This window comes from Patella vulgata, chromosome 4 (genome assembly GCF_932274485.2).
Source record: "Patella vulgata chromosome 4, xgPatVulg1.2, whole genome shotgun sequence".
NCBI classification, from domain to species: Eukaryota; Metazoa; Mollusca; class Gastropoda; family Patellidae; genus Patella; species Patella vulgata.
In genome coordinates this window covers 73,942,537-73,959,952 of record NC_065882.2, presented here as the reverse complement: position 1 = coordinate 73,959,952, position 17,416 = coordinate 73,942,537, and the positions used below count along the sequence as shown (strand labels likewise).

General features: G+C 33.5%; 1 protein-coding gene across 2 annotated transcripts in view; it reads left to right on the top strand.

Moving 5' to 3' along the window:
- LOC126819770 (histone-lysine N-methyltransferase, H3 lysine-79 specific) overlaps positions 1 to 17,416 on the top strand; it is a 44,283-nt gene that overhangs the window by 14,960 nt on the left and 11,907 nt on the right. The window contains exons 10-23 of one of the 2 annotated variants that reach the window (XM_050547985.2): positions 154 to 202; positions 985 to 1,084; positions 3,493 to 3,599; positions 4,627 to 4,668; positions 4,995 to 5,054; positions 5,800 to 6,033; positions 6,502 to 6,601; positions 7,796 to 7,915; positions 9,000 to 9,128; positions 9,797 to 9,888; positions 10,268 to 10,369; positions 11,886 to 12,023; positions 13,199 to 13,240; positions 13,853 to 15,230. In XM_050547985.2, coding sequence (XP_050403942.2) covers positions 154 to 202; positions 985 to 1,084; positions 3,493 to 3,599; positions 4,627 to 4,668; positions 4,995 to 5,054; positions 5,800 to 6,033; positions 6,502 to 6,601; positions 7,796 to 7,915; positions 9,000 to 9,128; positions 9,797 to 9,888; positions 10,268 to 10,369; positions 11,886 to 12,023; positions 13,199 to 13,240; positions 13,853 to 15,230 — 2,693 coding nt within the window. The remainder of the gene's footprint in view (positions 1 to 153; positions 203 to 984; positions 1,085 to 3,492; positions 3,600 to 4,626; positions 4,669 to 4,994; positions 5,055 to 5,799; positions 6,034 to 6,501; positions 6,602 to 7,795; positions 7,916 to 8,999; positions 9,129 to 9,796; positions 9,889 to 10,267; positions 10,370 to 11,885; positions 12,024 to 13,198; positions 13,241 to 13,852; positions 15,231 to 17,416) is intronic. The other variant, XM_050547982.2, reaches the window with a different exon arrangement.

Here is a 17,416-nt window from a genome sequence, read left to right as displayed (position 1 = left end):
AGACCATTTGGTCAGGAAAAATAAGACATTCCACTCCATTTGATGTCATAAATGCAAGACTTCTTCTATTAATATTTGTAATACTTTTGTTGAATTTTGTGAACATGGAAAAAGGATTAAATAATATTTAAAACTGAATTCCTATTATTGCAGTGTGATATTTGTTAACAACTTTGCTTTTGGACCTCAAGTTGATCACCAGGTATGTAATTTAACAATATCAGCATTACACTTTCTATATTAATTAAATAGGTCTAATAAAAAGAGTCTCATTAATTACCATATATACGTAACTGTTTACAGGAAGTATATCTATAGAAAAACTTGAATGAATCCAGAAATGTGGCATAGACTCAGTTCTCAAGTATGTAACCTTGATAAATATTACTGGCAGTCATAAAGGATACTGGTTAATCATGCATTCCTATAAACATAGACTCATTTCTCAAGTATGCAACCTTAATAAATGTTCCTGGCAATCATAAAAGGTACTGGTTAATCATACATTCCTATAAACAACATAGACTCATTTATCAAGCATGCTAGCCTGATAAATGTTAGTAGTGATCCTTTGAAAAAATAAAAACGCCCAAATAGAAACCTCCCTCCCACATCAGAACCAGAGCTTTTTTTTTTGTATGGCCTGATCATTAGGCTCTAATGTAATCTTACTATCCCATAGAATATTTATTTGAATGAATACTAAACGGAATAATGACTTGTCAGTATAAACCAGAGATTTATCATACATGTGTATTTGAATGAATTCTAAACAGAATAATGTTTATCATACACATGTATTTGAATGAATTCTAAATAAAATAATTACTTGATATTGACCAGTTATTTATTATACACATGTATTCGAAATGGAATAATGACTTAATATTGACCATTAGTTGATCATATACATGTATTTGAATGTATTCTAATTGAAATAATGACTTGTTATAAAACATGACATTAAACCCCATTTCATTTCAGTTAAAACTACGTTTTTCTAACATGAAAGAAGGTGCTAAAATAGTTTCATCTAAGGCTTACTGCCCTTTAAACTTTAGAATCACAGACAGAAACCTCAGTGGTAAGTTACAAAATTTACTATGTATCGATTAGAGTTTTATTTTAATCTGACCCACTTCTCCGGACAAGTATAATATTGCCTGATCATTATTATTACTATGTATCAGCAAGAGTTTTGTTTTAGGCTGGCCTAGTTGTTTGGGTGGGACAAAAACAGCGGCCCCCCTGCGTACACATGGCTTTGCATGTAGAGTTTTAGTTTTTATGCGCTCACATTTAACAAAGCTGTTTGCCAATAATATGTTAGAAAATCAAAAATTCAGAGTTCATTCACCTTTAAATACTGTAAGCATTGTAATAATCGATCAGGCAATTAAAAAAAGTATCCAAATATGGAGGGCTTATTCTCGACAGATTCTAACTAAGCATTCAATGGTAGATTTATTATGCATATATACATCTTACTTTGGGGATGTTATTGATGGGTGTAATTATATTATGTGTGTAAACCTGGGGGAGACGGGGCCTTACTATGTAAAACCAAAAGGAAAGAAATTAATGGGGCAATATGGGATTTTATTATATTGATTACGGTAGTTGTAGCAGACAGTCAGGAATGTGTGATCAAAAGATTGCCTGTATTATTATTACGATGGTATTGATTGAATTTACCTCATGGCTATGTTGTTAATTTCGTTATTCTCTCTTTATTTCAACTAAATATGGATTTTTTTTTTTTTTTTGATCATCTATTTAATACATATCTCTCTTTTTCCACACCACCAGACAGCTTGTTGCATAGTGATTCATTGATTAATTGTATTGATATATCATTATCATTTTCCTTCCATCTTCATCTATTAAAGGCAGTTCAATGATAGCAGTCTATAATAATACATTCATATTTAAGCTAGTTTAAAAAGTCGGTGCATTTAAGTAGACCATAAAACCTCATTTCAGTGTTATTTAGACTATCGTTGGACTGTTTTAACATTCATATCATTGGTTGTCACATGTTTTATGATCACATGATGGCCCTATTTATAATATAATATTTTTTGCACTTGATTTTGAATTGAGCACTTACCCATAATTCTTGGTGATATTTTGGTCTTGCTCACAACTCACCATCATGTACCAGGTTTTTGTTGACCCAACCAGTGTATTTTCCAGATATAGGCTCTATAGTGCATGTAACTGAGTTATCCCCCTTAAGTGGATCAGTATCGTGGACCAGTAACCCTGTAACATACTACGTTCATACAGTAGATAGAAGTTTGGTGAGTTGGGGAGGAGTTGTGCCCCCTTTGGCCACAGCCAAGTAGCCATCTTAGTTTTATTCTGTGTTGCTTTTTATTAATTTTTTTATTTTGCTGCATTGTAATGTTATGTACTAATATGTTTATACCCTTGCATGTTGCATGTTTCATCACACATCCAATATTCTACCTTAACTTGTCTTGACAAAAACAAATAGATTAAAAAATGTTTCCACTGGCTTCATAAACAAAAAATTTCACATACATACAAATATTTAAATCACTGAATCAATTCTTTTGCCTTGATTGAATCGGCTTCAATAAAAAAAATTGTTTCAGAGACATATATATTTTTTTGCCTCTAATCATCGCATGAATTCTATCCCATAATAGTTAGAAATCATCCATTTGCTTTATCATATGGCTTTCTCCCATAAAAATATTTCTGTTTTTGTTTTTTGTCGAGATATGTTGATGTAGATCACCTGACTACTGTAAGAAATGAATCACAGGTAAAAGTGGTTGTCATTAACTGCTTACAGCCTTGTAATATACTTACATTATGTTGAGAAACCAGAGTTAGCTTAGAGCTTTTTGATTTGGGGGGTTACACATAGGCATAGTCTGTCCCCAAATAAAGATATTTACTGAATAAGAATATTGTTTACAAAAAAAAAAGAAAGTGCTTTCATTCCCAGTGTTTTCCCCGCTTCTGAGAATGGGATATGTAATTTTCAGCCGATGTAAATTTTCTCACCCCTAATTTGAGGGCTTTTGTTTTAAATGGCTCTTGTTACAAACACGGGCTTGCAATTTTCAAAAATAAGTTTTGTGTCAAGTTAAATTTCTAAAATCATACAATAGGCAGTGTTTCAGATTTTGACAGTCACTTGCACTGGTATCACATGATTAAAATCAAGACTCTACTTTCGCTTTTCATGTTTTTATTTCATTGTCTTAAGATAAGATACTTATTTTGTTCTGTTGGTTTCCTTGTAGTGTATTTTATGACTAGGAAATAGTAAAACAGAAAACGAAACTAGAGTTCGATTTGAACTCAGAGATAATATTCATGAGTGGAACTGGCAACGAAATAAAAAAACCAGAAAACAAAAGTAGAGTCAGATTTTAATTATACTGAGAGATAGATTTATTTAGGTCATAGGCAAAACTCTGGACAGGTTGTTGTATATATTGTTCTGCCTTCCAGATATTGGATCTATAATGCATGTGGTGGAATTATCGCCATTGTGTGGGGCTGTATCGTGGACTGGCAAGCCTTTCACATACTTTGTTCACACTATAGATCGAACACTGGTAAGTAATCGCGAGGAACATGTATCATTGTACTTCCCCAGTTTATTCCCCAGTAGTTAAAAACAAAATTTGGATCAAAGGATAGTTATTGTATTGTGTTTGTCTGTTTGATTTTGATGTCCAAAAAGAAGAAATTAATATGTAGCAAGAAATAAATGTGTTGAGTGTGACCCGTCGTCAGCGGCATTAATAACCATCAATCTTGGAAAATAGGCCCCTGTTACTAACGATATCGGACATAAATTCATGCTTTGTTAGGCGTAATCCCTCTGGTGTCTGTCTTTGTGTTTTAAAATTTTTCCCACCTAGCCCACATCCTTACATAAATAGAAAGCAATGTTTTAATTTGTTTTCAAAGAGCAAAAATTCTAATTGATTTGGCCTTAAGTATGTTATTATTTGATTATGTTTGATGATTTTTGTGTTAAAACTATTGAAAGAACAGGTCAATACATATTTATTTCATGATATATGTTAATTTCTTTAATTCAAATTTTTATGTTCGTGCTCAAAAATGGTTATAGAATTTAACCGCAAAGATCTTAAAATTAAAATAAATGTTATATATAACTCTAAATGCACCACAAACTTTGCTTATTCTTAAATCAAAAATGCAAATAAAAAACCACCCTTTTTTTGTAAAAGGCTTTATTTAGTTGTGTTTTTATTTTTGTTTTTCAATCTGAAGTGTAGTCCATTATTTGTTTTTTTAAGTTTAATATTACATTCTATTTTTTTTTTAGTTCGACTTACAAACATCTACATTGTACTTACTAACTTTATTTGTTGTCATTTCATGTTATTTTTATCCTAAATTATTATTTAATAATATTTTTAATATCATATTTTAATTCTCGAAACACTTTCCTTAAATGTTCAGTCAATTTATTTATATGGATTATATTTGTCATAATTATTGTAAGACAACAAAAATGAAAATGAAAATTTTTTTTGGCAGTTTTAATTTGAATAAATGATTTCTTCGTAAAATTGTTACAATCTTTTTCTCATGTTTCATTTATTTTAGTTAGAGAAATATTTCCAGCGTTTGAAAAATCCTAAAGCCAAGGTAAATATTATACTACATTTATGATGAGAGACCAGTTGTTAATAAACCTTTTGTAAGATCTAAAATGTCAGAAAATTGTTGAAGAAAAGTCCATTGTCTTTCAGGGATACTGGGCTGTGCTTTTGATGGATTATGTCAAATACGCTGGACACAATTCTATAAGATTTAATTACTTTTTTATTACTGATCAGCGTTTCAGAATTCTGAATTGTGACCAGTTCATTTCCACTTCAGTTTATGTTCTTCCATAGCAATGACTGGTATTGTGCATATGGCAGGATGTGCATATACATTCCGTTGATTTAACTATATTTGTATGTTTGCAGGATTTAGAAGAAGTCCGCAAAGACAGACGGGGTCGTGTGATTAAAGATAAATCTAATAGTGTAAGTTTTATATTTAGAAACATCCGGTAACACTTCCAAATAGGCCATTTTCTTCAGGATTAATTTTCTCTAGACACGGTTTGCTTTGATGGATATTGGGGTCGTGTGATCTGTCATTAAGTCAAGTGGCATGGTTTGGATCCAAAGCTTCTACGCGACAAGAAGTACGGTTCGCTATCCCATCATTTTGGGTTCTCTCCAGTTTCCTCCGTCTGCTAAAACTCCCTGTGAACATACGAATCAAACTCCCTGTGAACACATGAATCAAACTCCCTATGAACATACGAATCAAAGTCCCTGTGAACATACGAATCATTGAAATAAACATTGTAGTCCTGAAATGACCTAATTTGTGTTAAGTGGACACTAAACCCTCTTTTTCTCTCTCTTGCTTTGGCTGATTGCTTTCAAGTTTCAGTGTGTTTTGCTCTCATGTAACAACTTATGACAGGGCCATACATCTCTGTGTTATTTCTCAGTTTTTGCCGATAACAAATATCAGTATGTTACCGGGATATTTATTCACCTACATTGAAATGTTGTATATTGTCACCACCTGTGTCGGTTGTCAACAATTACTTGGGGATGATCTAGAGGCTAAAGTTACCGTTGATTGACTTAAGATTTATACACAGGGTTTATGTTCATCGAACAAAGAAGCCCATCGGTTTTCAACAATTTCCGAAAATTACTGTACTGTCAGAGTTATAGCCCTTGTTAATAGAATTTTATATTGTTTTCACAGGAAGAGAAAGATAAAGACAAGAAGAAGTTGTCAAAAGATCACAATGATCACACGTATCAGTCAGCTAAAGTACTGGATTTTGATAGCGCAAGTAATGCTAGCACAGGTACCAACGCTACAGAAGAGAATGGACCAGTCAACGGAGTTGTCGTTGGCCCAACGACCAGACGGGCGTGGACAGAATGGGTTACAAAACCTAAATCATCAGGAGAAGATGAAGAAAATGAAGAAATGGTTTGTTTATTTAAATGTTTTATGTAACTCGAGTTTGTGACAGTTAGGTCTGGTATTTGATACCATAATTCTGAATAGTAAAGAGAAGGGTTGCTAGCCTACCAATCTCCAAATTACGTTGGGTATTTTTCTTGCACCTCATCAGCTAAGACGCAACTCAGTCAATTGTAATTTGGTTAATCTCAAAATTTTTGGAATAACAATCTCGCACTGGCGTTGGGAGGACGACAATCTTGATTTTGTCTCTAAACTGTAATAGCGATAGAATTGACCACAGTGGCACAGTTAATCCTGGAATTAAAATCATGCATCCAATATGAGTGGATGACAATCCTGATTGTCCCAAGACAATTTTGGTATTACAATCTTGCATCACAACAATCCCCAGTTGTCTCTAGTTTGTACTCTGGATGGAATTAACCACATATAAACAAAAAAATAAATAACTTGTTTGCTTTTTTTAAATAGAGAGATTTAAAGATAGCGAAGATACTCAAGAAGAAGAAGAATACAAGTGCTACCAAAAGACTCAATGGTGCATTCAACAAGAAGTCAAAAGATAATTCAAGTAATATTTTTCTTTCATTAATCTATCTTTACACCATCTTCTTCACAACCTACAACACATTAATCCTTGACATTCATGGACGATGTCCAAATTACATAGCTTTAATAATTAAATGTTTTCACTCATTAAAGATGCATTATGTAAGAGCTAAATCTGCCTATTACAGGTCTTTTTTTAGGCCTTAAATCTTATATGAATTATTTTTTTAGACATTTATGAACATGACAAGTCTATAATCAACTCTCTTTACCAAGATTTAAATGGAAAATTGAGACTTAGTCTCCTGTGTCAAGTACCATTGCTACGATATTAAACAATCTACACTACGCCTTCAAACAGTTGTAACATCGCCCAAATAAAATTTTCAATAAATTAATTTTTCATTATCTATTTTTGAACTATTTATAGCAAGAATGGCTAGCTCTTTATCTAAATCTTACATAATGTATCTTTAATAGTCATTTATTTCTTCTCTAGCTAATGTGTACTTATGTTTTATTTATTGTCATAGACAAGCTTTTTAATAATAACTAAAGTAGAAAACTTAGATTGAACTTTGAGTTTTACTTATTATCGTAGACAAGCTTTTTAACTTTTGAGTTTCATTTTTTGTCAGACAAGCTTTTTAATATAATAATAACAAAACGTAGGAAACTTAGATTGAAATAAGTTCAGATAAATACAAAACCCAAAATATTGAAAAAAGGTCATTTATTGTATGACAACCATATTTTTTACCTCTTCTATTGCTTTTCTGCATATTTACTTTTGGAAAAAGAAAGAAACTGTCAGTCTGACATTCTTTCGCCTGGCCTTGGTAATATCAACTTTGAAAGGGTTGTGATAGGAAAGCAATGATATTGGGTCATTGGCAGAATGACTTTTTTTTTTCAAAATGGTGATCTCGATCTTTCCGCTTTTGAAAATACTGTCATTATTGAACTACCCTTATTAGCTGTTTACCGGTCCTTGCACTGGTAGAGCCCTTCGACTTCATGAAACCGGATGTAGTGTAACTCCAAAACCGATAGTGGTAGTGCAATGCCACCAGGCCTATGTCACTAGCCAGTTTGAGCTGCCCAAATACCCTAAATTTCAGCCTCGGGTCAGCCCTAGTGTAGTCACCAACCAAAAACAGACAAACGACAGTCACAAATATATATCTTTATATATATATAATCTCTGATATTACAGGGAAAAAACCATTCTCTAACTCAAGGAACAAGACGAAAGCCAGAAATAAAAATAAGGCTCTGGATTTGGATGGACTGAATTTGCTTCATACTCATACATTGCTTTCAACATCAGGCAAAGGTATAGCTTATATCTATCTATTTCTTCTCTTCTGTTGTAAATACACAATTTATTTCTTGTCGACAAATTGCAGGATTTATTCTTCTTGTCTATGACAGTTTCGGATCATAATATTTACTATTTAGTGCTTAATGTTTTCTTCAGATAACCTTTTGGCTTTTCTAACATGATTGCAATTATAAAAGCAAGAGTAATTAGAAGCTAATGTATTGGGGAAATACCTATTTTCTGTCGACATATGACAGATTTTTTGTCATAATATTTTGTGTTTTATTTGAGACTATTAACAGATTCCATTTTTCTCTGCAAACATGACTTTTGCGTCTGTGTTAGAACTTTAGATTAGAATAATTTCATTTATACATAGATCAGCTTTTTCTTCTCACAACATATAATTCAGTTTTACTTTTCTAACACAAATGTAAAATTGAACCTGATGTTAGTCCCAAAAATGACCTAGTTTATGTCGAGAGGACTTAAACGGTGGACGTTAAACCCCATTTCTCTCTCTCTCTCTCTCTCTCTCTCTCTCTATCTCTCAAAAATGCAGTTAACAATTAACAGCCTATGTATTTAAATTAGGAAAACATTCATGTTTGTTTCACAGAGCTTTTCTTTATCTCAATTATGCAGGAATTAGATAGATGGGTTTCAATGATGTCTCATTTGATGTATGTCTTGTTTGAAATGTTTTTTTGCAAAAAAAAGAAAGAAATTTCATACTAGTCAAATAATATCTTGTAAACAACACAGCACAATTTATATGGAAAACAATCAATGGTTTATTTGTGCTAGATAATGATAATAGAAAACTTGTCGAGATGTCGTGCATATGTGTATATTTGTGCTAGATAATGATAACAGAACACTTGTTGAGACGTCATACATGTGTATATATTTGTGCTAGATAACTATAAGAGGGCACTTTTTGAAACATCGTGCTAGATAACTAAAAGAGGGCACTTTTTGAAACATCGTGCTATATGTATAAACCCATGATTGTTTTCCATATAAATTGTGTTGTGTTGTATAGCTGTTGGAAGTATTTACTAGTGATAATATATAGGATATAATCTGATTCCAGGAAGTAAAGATTCTCAGAAGTATAATGATAGTCGTATGACGGGTAAATCTACCTCGTATTTTAAAACTACCACGCAACGTCAGACTGTATCATCTCTAGAAACACCTCAAACATTAGATCAATTTATGGGTGAGTTATACAGCAGTCACTTCCTACTTTTGATTCAGTTTTCCAGTTGTGAGGAGGAAGATGGGGTTGGGTGGCCAAACCAAATGGTTTAACTTGTGCGCATTAGATCATAAGATCTGTCATTGAGTCAAGTGGAGCTCTCCACTTGTGAGAAGCAAGGCACAAAAAGTTTATTTAGTCATTCAGATTGTGCCAAAATGAAAGCAGTCCTGTAGTGATTATAGCGATGTGAATCTAAGTTATGTACAGCAGTCATATACTGTTTTTGAATCATTGTATTTACAGAATAAACCAGTAGCCAGTTGTGAGGCGAGGAGCAATGCATGCAAAGTTTATTTAGTCATTTAGATTGGACATAACAAGAAGTCCTGTTGTGAACATAAAAGGTCTCGTAATAATTGGAATATGAAGATGAGATATGCCAGCCAAATGGTTACCATATGTTAGTCTCCATATGACCTAATTATTGTGTTAGACCCCGTTCCATTTTTCTGATTTCATTCTTGGGTGTTCCAATAAAAATATGGTCTTTCTTTGCTCCTGAAAATGGAATTCGTTTTATTACGATATGATTATTGGTCGAAATACACAGCCCCATTATCTGAGTCGCGAACTGTTTTGATCAATGTTTTAAATTTTTATTGACCTCTTTTCATTTCTTTTATCAGATAAACTCCGTCAACAATATATAACATTCTTAGCTTACATGCAGTCTCCATCTTATAAAAGCTGTCTTCAACAACAGATTATTAAAGAGAGGGTACGTTTACCATTTTATTTTTCTGCTCATCGGATTGTGGTTGTTTCTAATGGTTCCTGGTTGCAGTGGTCTAAGATGCCGGGATTAGATCATAATGTCTTATCATTATTTATTCAAAAGGCATGATTTTAATTCCACTGCTCAATACCCATACCCGCAAGCAAATTATTTAAATAAAATTGTATTATATGTTAGTCCTAAGATAAACTTGTTTGTGTCGAGTGTATGTTAAACCCTATACCTTTCTCAATTTGGATACTGTAAATGTACAAGAAAATATAAAATTACGAACGCAGCTCTTTTGTATAATTCCAGACTGGAATGATATTTCGCATTATATTTTTATGGTACCATATTTTTTATCTTGTTCATCTTGTAGACTAGAAGAAAAGATTTAGAAGTAAAAGTATCTCAGTTAGAAACACAAATTACAGCTCTTCAAAGAAACAGTAAAACTCTGCTCAAATCCAGACTCGGGGATGTAAGTAAATATACTCGTAGATCACTGACCAGAATTCTTTTTAAACTCTTATAACCGGTCGTCAAATCATGTAAGCAGTACCATACACAACTCGATCTAAAGTAGGGTTCCCACGTCCCTTTAAATTCCTTAAATATTGAATTGAAAAAAAATATTTTTCAGGTCTTTAAAATGTTTAAATAAACAAAATTTTTGTTTTCATTTGAATACCTGCATGAACAACCAATATTGCTTTTCTTTTATTTTACAACATGATGAAGTTTGCCCTGAAACATCTTCATAATGGGTGTGTCTTTTCACCACGGTTGACCGCCGACTACCACCCATTTACTCGATCTAAAGTGTCTTTACACTTCCTAGTTAAAAAAAAACTTAGCAGACAGAATTCTAAATTTCCTGATATAAATCTTTTGATCTGAAATAAATGATTTTATTTAAGAAAATAGAATCATCAAGATCCGACACTTGATTTGTAAATGTTTTTATAAAGTAGGAGTTTTAAGGATTTTTGGTCAGTCATGTTATTATTGTATATATATATATATTGTATATTTACTAGCTTCTCTAGTCTTGTCTTTCTATCTCTATTAACTCAAAACAGTGAAACATAGCTAACACAATTACACTCAAATTACACTCAAATTTTACATGAACCTGTAATGTTGACATCGATGTACACTTTTCAAGAATCTTCATTGTTGTCATGCCAACTTCTTCAAATGTCAAAAATCATAATATTAAAAATTTAATTACATAGAAATATTTATCGTTAAGAAAAAGCCTAATCTTAATGACAGAATCTCTTGTTAATGTTGCTAAGTTTCACTGTTTGACTATTTCTCCCAACAAAAGGACAATGGTACTTTCACCAATTCACAATAACCTATTGGTATTTAAAAACAATGGTGCGTAAAAGGGGCTGGCTTTCTTCGTGAATAAAACCCTGTCTTCATTAGCCCAGTCAGTGCAGAAAAGTAGGACGTTAAACCCCATTTAATTTCATACCATTTCTTGAATAAAACTAGAATTCTAAATATTGTCATGCTTTTCTGATAGAAATGAATTGAGGATATTTATTAGTGCTATCGTCAAAATACTCTCATGTTTGGCTCAATTTTATCTCTTATATATGTTAGTCTCATGTTGACAAGAGACGTTCAACCCCAATTCTAAAATTAAGTTTACTGATGGACTGAAATTGTGAAAGTACCGCTGTCACTCTAAACGCACGACCTGAATGAATTGATTCAGTGGAGGACACAGGATATTTGGTTTTTGGGGGGGGGGGGGGGCTTGAGGGTGTCCATGGTGATTTGTGCTGCATAGCTTGAACCTCAATCAACAAAAAAGCTCAAATTCACACTTTTTATAGAAAAAGAATAATACTTGAAATTGAAACTAATTTAGTGAGGGGGGAAGGGAGGTGGGGATGCCCGTGCCCCTACCTAGGGTTCAAACCTGGTTCCGCCACTGGATTGATTGATTGCTCTAATCAGGATATCATTTGTCCTTACAGCTGGGAATAAGCGCTGATTCTCCATCGGATTTTTTAAGCCAAGCTAAACGGATAGTTAGTGAACATAAAGAAAAAGAAAAACATACTAATCTCTTACAATCTCAGATTACTAATCTGGAACAGGAGAAGATTTTATTGGTAAGACCCAAATTTTCTTTGTGTCAATAACTATGTGTTTACTTGACTTCGAGAACAAATTTATTTGGGCATTCGTGGTAGCGAATCAAATCCAATCTAATCTCACTTGTTCGTTAAGTTTTTTTTCTCAGATTTTATGGATATAAAGTAGTACTTAGTGATCAAGGCTACAGATTTGGGCATTCTTGGTAGCTGATCAAATCAAATGCCACTTGTAGACATGTTCATTAAGTATTTCCTACTTGATGATTAAGACTACAGATTGATCTGTAAATATAATGGTTACTATATATACGTATTGTGGATAGGGAGCAATCATTGTGTTTTTGTCTAACCCATATATCGTTAATGCACTTTTCACTTTTACTAATAAAATACTGTAGCAATAAATTAATGTGTGTATATATTGTCCCCCGAAAAAAAGCAGGGGACTATTAAAATGGAAATTTTTTGTCCATTTGCTTCTAAATGAGGGAGATTGTTCAGACTTTGTGTAGATGTTCCTGAGGTGAATGTCTTGACTAAGTTGATAATGTCTTGACTAAGATGATAATTAGCTTTTTCTGCACAGGTAAAGCATTGATAAGCCAATTTGTAAAAAGATAAATGTGCAATTAATTAATGAGTGTCATTTATTTATCTTTATTAAATGATTTCACACTTTTTTTTTCCACACAGATTCTCTGATTGTCATTTGAGGGGTGCTGGGTTGGGTCTCCTGTCAATGAGTCAAGTGGTGTGGTTTCAATTACATGCTTTTACTTGAGTAATGTTATTCCCAAGATGACCTAGTTTTTGTCAAGTGGAAATGAAATGAAATGGGGTTTAACGTCGTACTGTGTGTTGAGTGGGCATTAAACCACATTTCTCTCTCCCTAAAATGATATCATCTCAAACAAAGTTTAATTCTGTTCAGTATTTACAACGATATGATCACTTGAAAATTTGTCACCATTCAGAATCCTCTTGCGGATGATATATAAATGGGAAATGGCCAAAGCAAGCGAAGCATTTTAAACTGCTTGAATACAAACCGGGAGATTATCTACTGTTGATAAGCTGTGAAAATTTATATATTTTCTGAAAAATGCAAATAACGATCAGTGGATTTAATTTATTTCTATTGATGAAATGAAATATTTTTATGTTTATTTGGTTGTTGTTATTTTTTTTAGACTGAAGCTAATAAACATCGAGACAAGAAAGGCAGCAAGAAGGTAAACATTTATACAAATAAAATGTAATAGCAGTGTTATAATCTACTGGCTCATAGAGTTGATTATGGGATTGTCATGTTAATAAATGTTTAAATGATAATTTATATGACATTTGAAGCAAGAAAATCGACCTGCAATAGGCACCTCTTTAAGGCTTCACTATGATACTTATTATGTTCCACTTAGATGGGGGATGGGTGGAGTGGATGGCCGAATGTATCATAAGGTCTGTCATTGAGTCAACTGGCTTGGTTTTGATTCCCCGGTTGTACGTGACAAGGAGTAGGATTGCCTGTCCAACTTTGTGGGTTTTCTCTGGGTCCTCTGGTTTCCTCCCACTGCTAAAGACCCCTATGCGCAAGCGAATTATTGAAATAAACCATGTTAGTCCCGAAATGACCTAGTTTGTGTCAAGTGGACGTTAAACTTCATTTCTCTCTCTCTACTTAGATGCATAAAGCCATAAGGTGATATTCCCGGCTTTTTAATACTACCCTTATGTTATAACTAAGGATTTGACTGTGACACTGTTGGAAGGGGTGCATATACACTGTATTGAAAACTGCACTATCATTCTTTAATTAATTTTCTGAAATTTTTATTACATTCCAGAACGGAATCGTGCAGCCATTTTATACTCAGAGCTACCTTTATAAAGAGGTAACGGCTTCCATGGCAACTAAACATAAACTTCTAGAGCAGGTATCTCAATTAGAAGCAGAAGTGAAGAGTTTGGAGAAAAAGAACTCGGAGATCAGCAAAACTTGGGAGATTAAACAAACAAAGTCTTATGCCAAGAAGGCCAAACAATCTCTGCTTGAGGAAGATAAAAATAACAATCAGGATATATTTAGTTTGACAGTATTAAAGAATGAAGTCACAACCGCGTTGCTTAACAACAAACCGGCCAATGGGATTCAGCTGAAAACTCTCCCTTGTGAAAAAATCAAGGATGGAATTAAACTGGAAAAAATTAGCCAACCAGATCTCTCAATTAAAAGTTTATTAGAAAATACGAAGAGGCCAGTCAACACCTCAAGTTCAACCATGGTCGATAAGGGTCGAGAGGTTATTACAATGTCTAGTAATATCAAATCGGAAAAGAAATCCGCATCTGTGCCAAATGGTCTCCATCTTAGTAAAAAGTTATCACATTCCAGTGTTGATAAGAATAATAGTCATGATCTCAAAGTAGCTGCTAATGCTTCAGATGACGCGGATTCGAAACTGAGGTTAGCTTTAGCAGACGGTCTCATTCAGTTGAAAACTGGACTTCTGCCGAAAGATGGAAGCAATTTCCGACCGGATTCGCAAAAAGATTCAGGTTACAATACCAGTACATCTAGTCGACCGAGTAGCAGGAGCAGTGGCGACTCGACACCGAATTCAGATCTCACACCGAAAACAACATCAGCGGCTTGTAACGTGTTAATGACCAAACCACAAATCAGCCAATCAGTTAAGTCAACTGAATCGCAATCGTTGAATCATACAAATGGCTCTTTTGTAACCATTAATTCTCCTGTGTACAATTATACGTCCAAAAGCAGCTCCGTGCAGAAAATTGATACACAACCGGCGTTGTTAAATGGTACTGTTAAAGGACATACTCCGTTGATATTAGCTAAGAATAAAGAGAGTCTAAACAGTGCCATTGTAAAACAATTACAAAATCAGTGCTATTCGTCAGGATCAAAAACTGTTAATCCAACCATCGTGAAGCCTGTCGTGGTTGAAACGAATAAAAAGGGGAGCAAACAATTAACAAAAATAACGACGTCACCTCAATCTCGACGTGCAGCCAATAAAAATAAAGAACCAGCCTCAAAACCAGTTACAGGGCAGACGACAACCGCAAGTGCGGGACGATCCAGTAATCTTCAGACAATAAATCTGACGAATATTCAACCGAACTATGTTATACAAGGGAATGCGATAGGTGCGGTACAACAAGTTACTCAGGCTACATATCAACAACAACCACCTCGAGGTGAGAACCATATTGTATATTAATATTCTCGACCATCTGGACCGTTTTTCAAAACTTAAAGCTCTTAAAATCGATTGAAACTGAAATGAAAAATAATGGGGTTTAAGGGTCTACCAACTGGGCTAACGAAGATAGGGTAACTGGAACAATCATTGCACTTTAATCAAGAAAATAAATTATAAATTTTATGCAGCATAAAATCACACTTTAGCTAATATTGGAACAATTAAGTGTAAGAGATTAAGTTTTGAAGAACATAGTCCAATGTAGAGTACTCTTAAAGGCCTCCAAATAGGACCACCTAACATTCTCAATCTGGACTGAGAATCTTTTCAAAAATTCAAACCATTGTATAACACTTAAGTTATTTTTGGCATTTGTTCTTAATAATCCAGGCTCGATTGAATTCAGGCTCAGTTGAACACCTCAAATCTTAAAATCTTATCAATTTAAAATTACCAAAAAAGCATTTAGGGAATTTAGGAAAAAAACATGTTGGAAGAAACCATCAGACTCAGTGTTGCCTAAATAAAGACCTGGCTATAATGTTGGTAAGCCTTGTAGCTTTTGCACTTCAATGTTAATGTAGCAAGCCTCTGCTTTATGCACAGCAAAATGAAGACAAGTTTTTATTTGCTTACGTGCACGTATATTGTCGTCCCCCTTGTCCGTCATCCTTTCTACCGCTCTTGATAGATTATTTTAAGGGCTTAGTCATTTGGTCATGATTAAGAACCCTATTGAAATTCAAAATTTTTGATTGGAAATCCTAATTATCTTTCCATTTACATTCAACAATATGACCGCTTTTTCAACCTTAATGGAGTTGTTACTTCAAAATTTCAAAGAATTATCTTTTCATTATCGGTTTGCCTTTTAGAGCTTGGGACAGAATTCATAGTGGACTTTTTTTTAAAACATGACTAGGGCATTTGTTGAATTTTGATGTATCCCAGATGTCATTGGTGTTGGTGGCAATGACGCCATGCTCTGTTCCTGGTCAATAAAGTACTACTGTCACACTTGTTTTGTGTATTTTTTTGTTTTAAGATATATGTAAAGCATTCTTCATCCCTGTTTTTGTTTTAATTGTGTTTGAAAGTTTGAATTATAATAAAACTAAACATCATTGGAACTATTCAATGAATCATATTTGTTTATTGTACATTGATTGGAATGACAATTGAAATGAAAAGATTAGCTAGATACATGTATTTACAAATAAGTAACAAATGATGAGACGAAAAGGCGAGGCCCTATGTACACATTGGTGTGCACGTAAAAGAACCCTTGACGGTTGGGATTCGAAATAAATGTAGGTTGTAGCGTGGCTGTTAGGGCAAAATTTAACTCATAGCACACTGTATGGCATATGCCTGTCTTCATTAGCCCAGTATAGGAGCAGAACAATAGGACTTTAAACCCTATTTCATTTCATTTTTACGTGTACATGAAAGTGTGCTATGAGGGTTATTTTGCCCAGACAGCAGCACGAAGTCCTGTCAAAGGATCATTTACGTGTCAAGTACATCGCATCTCAGTTTTTCATATCCATCCGAACGACAAAACTGAAAAAATATCAAAGTCCTTGCTCCCCCTTGTTAATGTTTAGTGAGACAGAAGATTGTCATTTCTTTTGTCATTCTTAAAAGTACAGATTGTGATGAAGAGATGTTGTGAAAGTGTTTATTTGTAGCATTTTTGTTTGGTAAACTTATTGTATTATTTTTGTTTTTATTCACTATTAATGGTGTGTTGTTGACCTATGTATATATTTGAAATATATAAGTGGGTTTTATTAGCTGTGTGGCTTGCTTTATCTCCCTGGCATCAAAATACTTAGCAACGTGGTTTAGGTTTACTGTACTCAGTAGATACACATATACATCACCGCAATAAAACTAACCTTTCATAGTGGACAGGATTCTAGCTAATTTTACAAAAAAACAGCCAATAATCCCACTTACTGTCACTTGAAAATATCACATTCTTTCTCTAGTCTCTTCTGTTTTATTTTATATTAATTTGATTAAATAACCAGTCTAATTTCAATCATCTTCATCGTACATGTGACGTAAATAACTTGCGACTCGAAAAATACTTAGAAACATCATTGGAAATGGAACTATTCTTAAATTGTTACGTCTTCATTAGAATTATAACAATACATAAAAAGTGAATTTGCC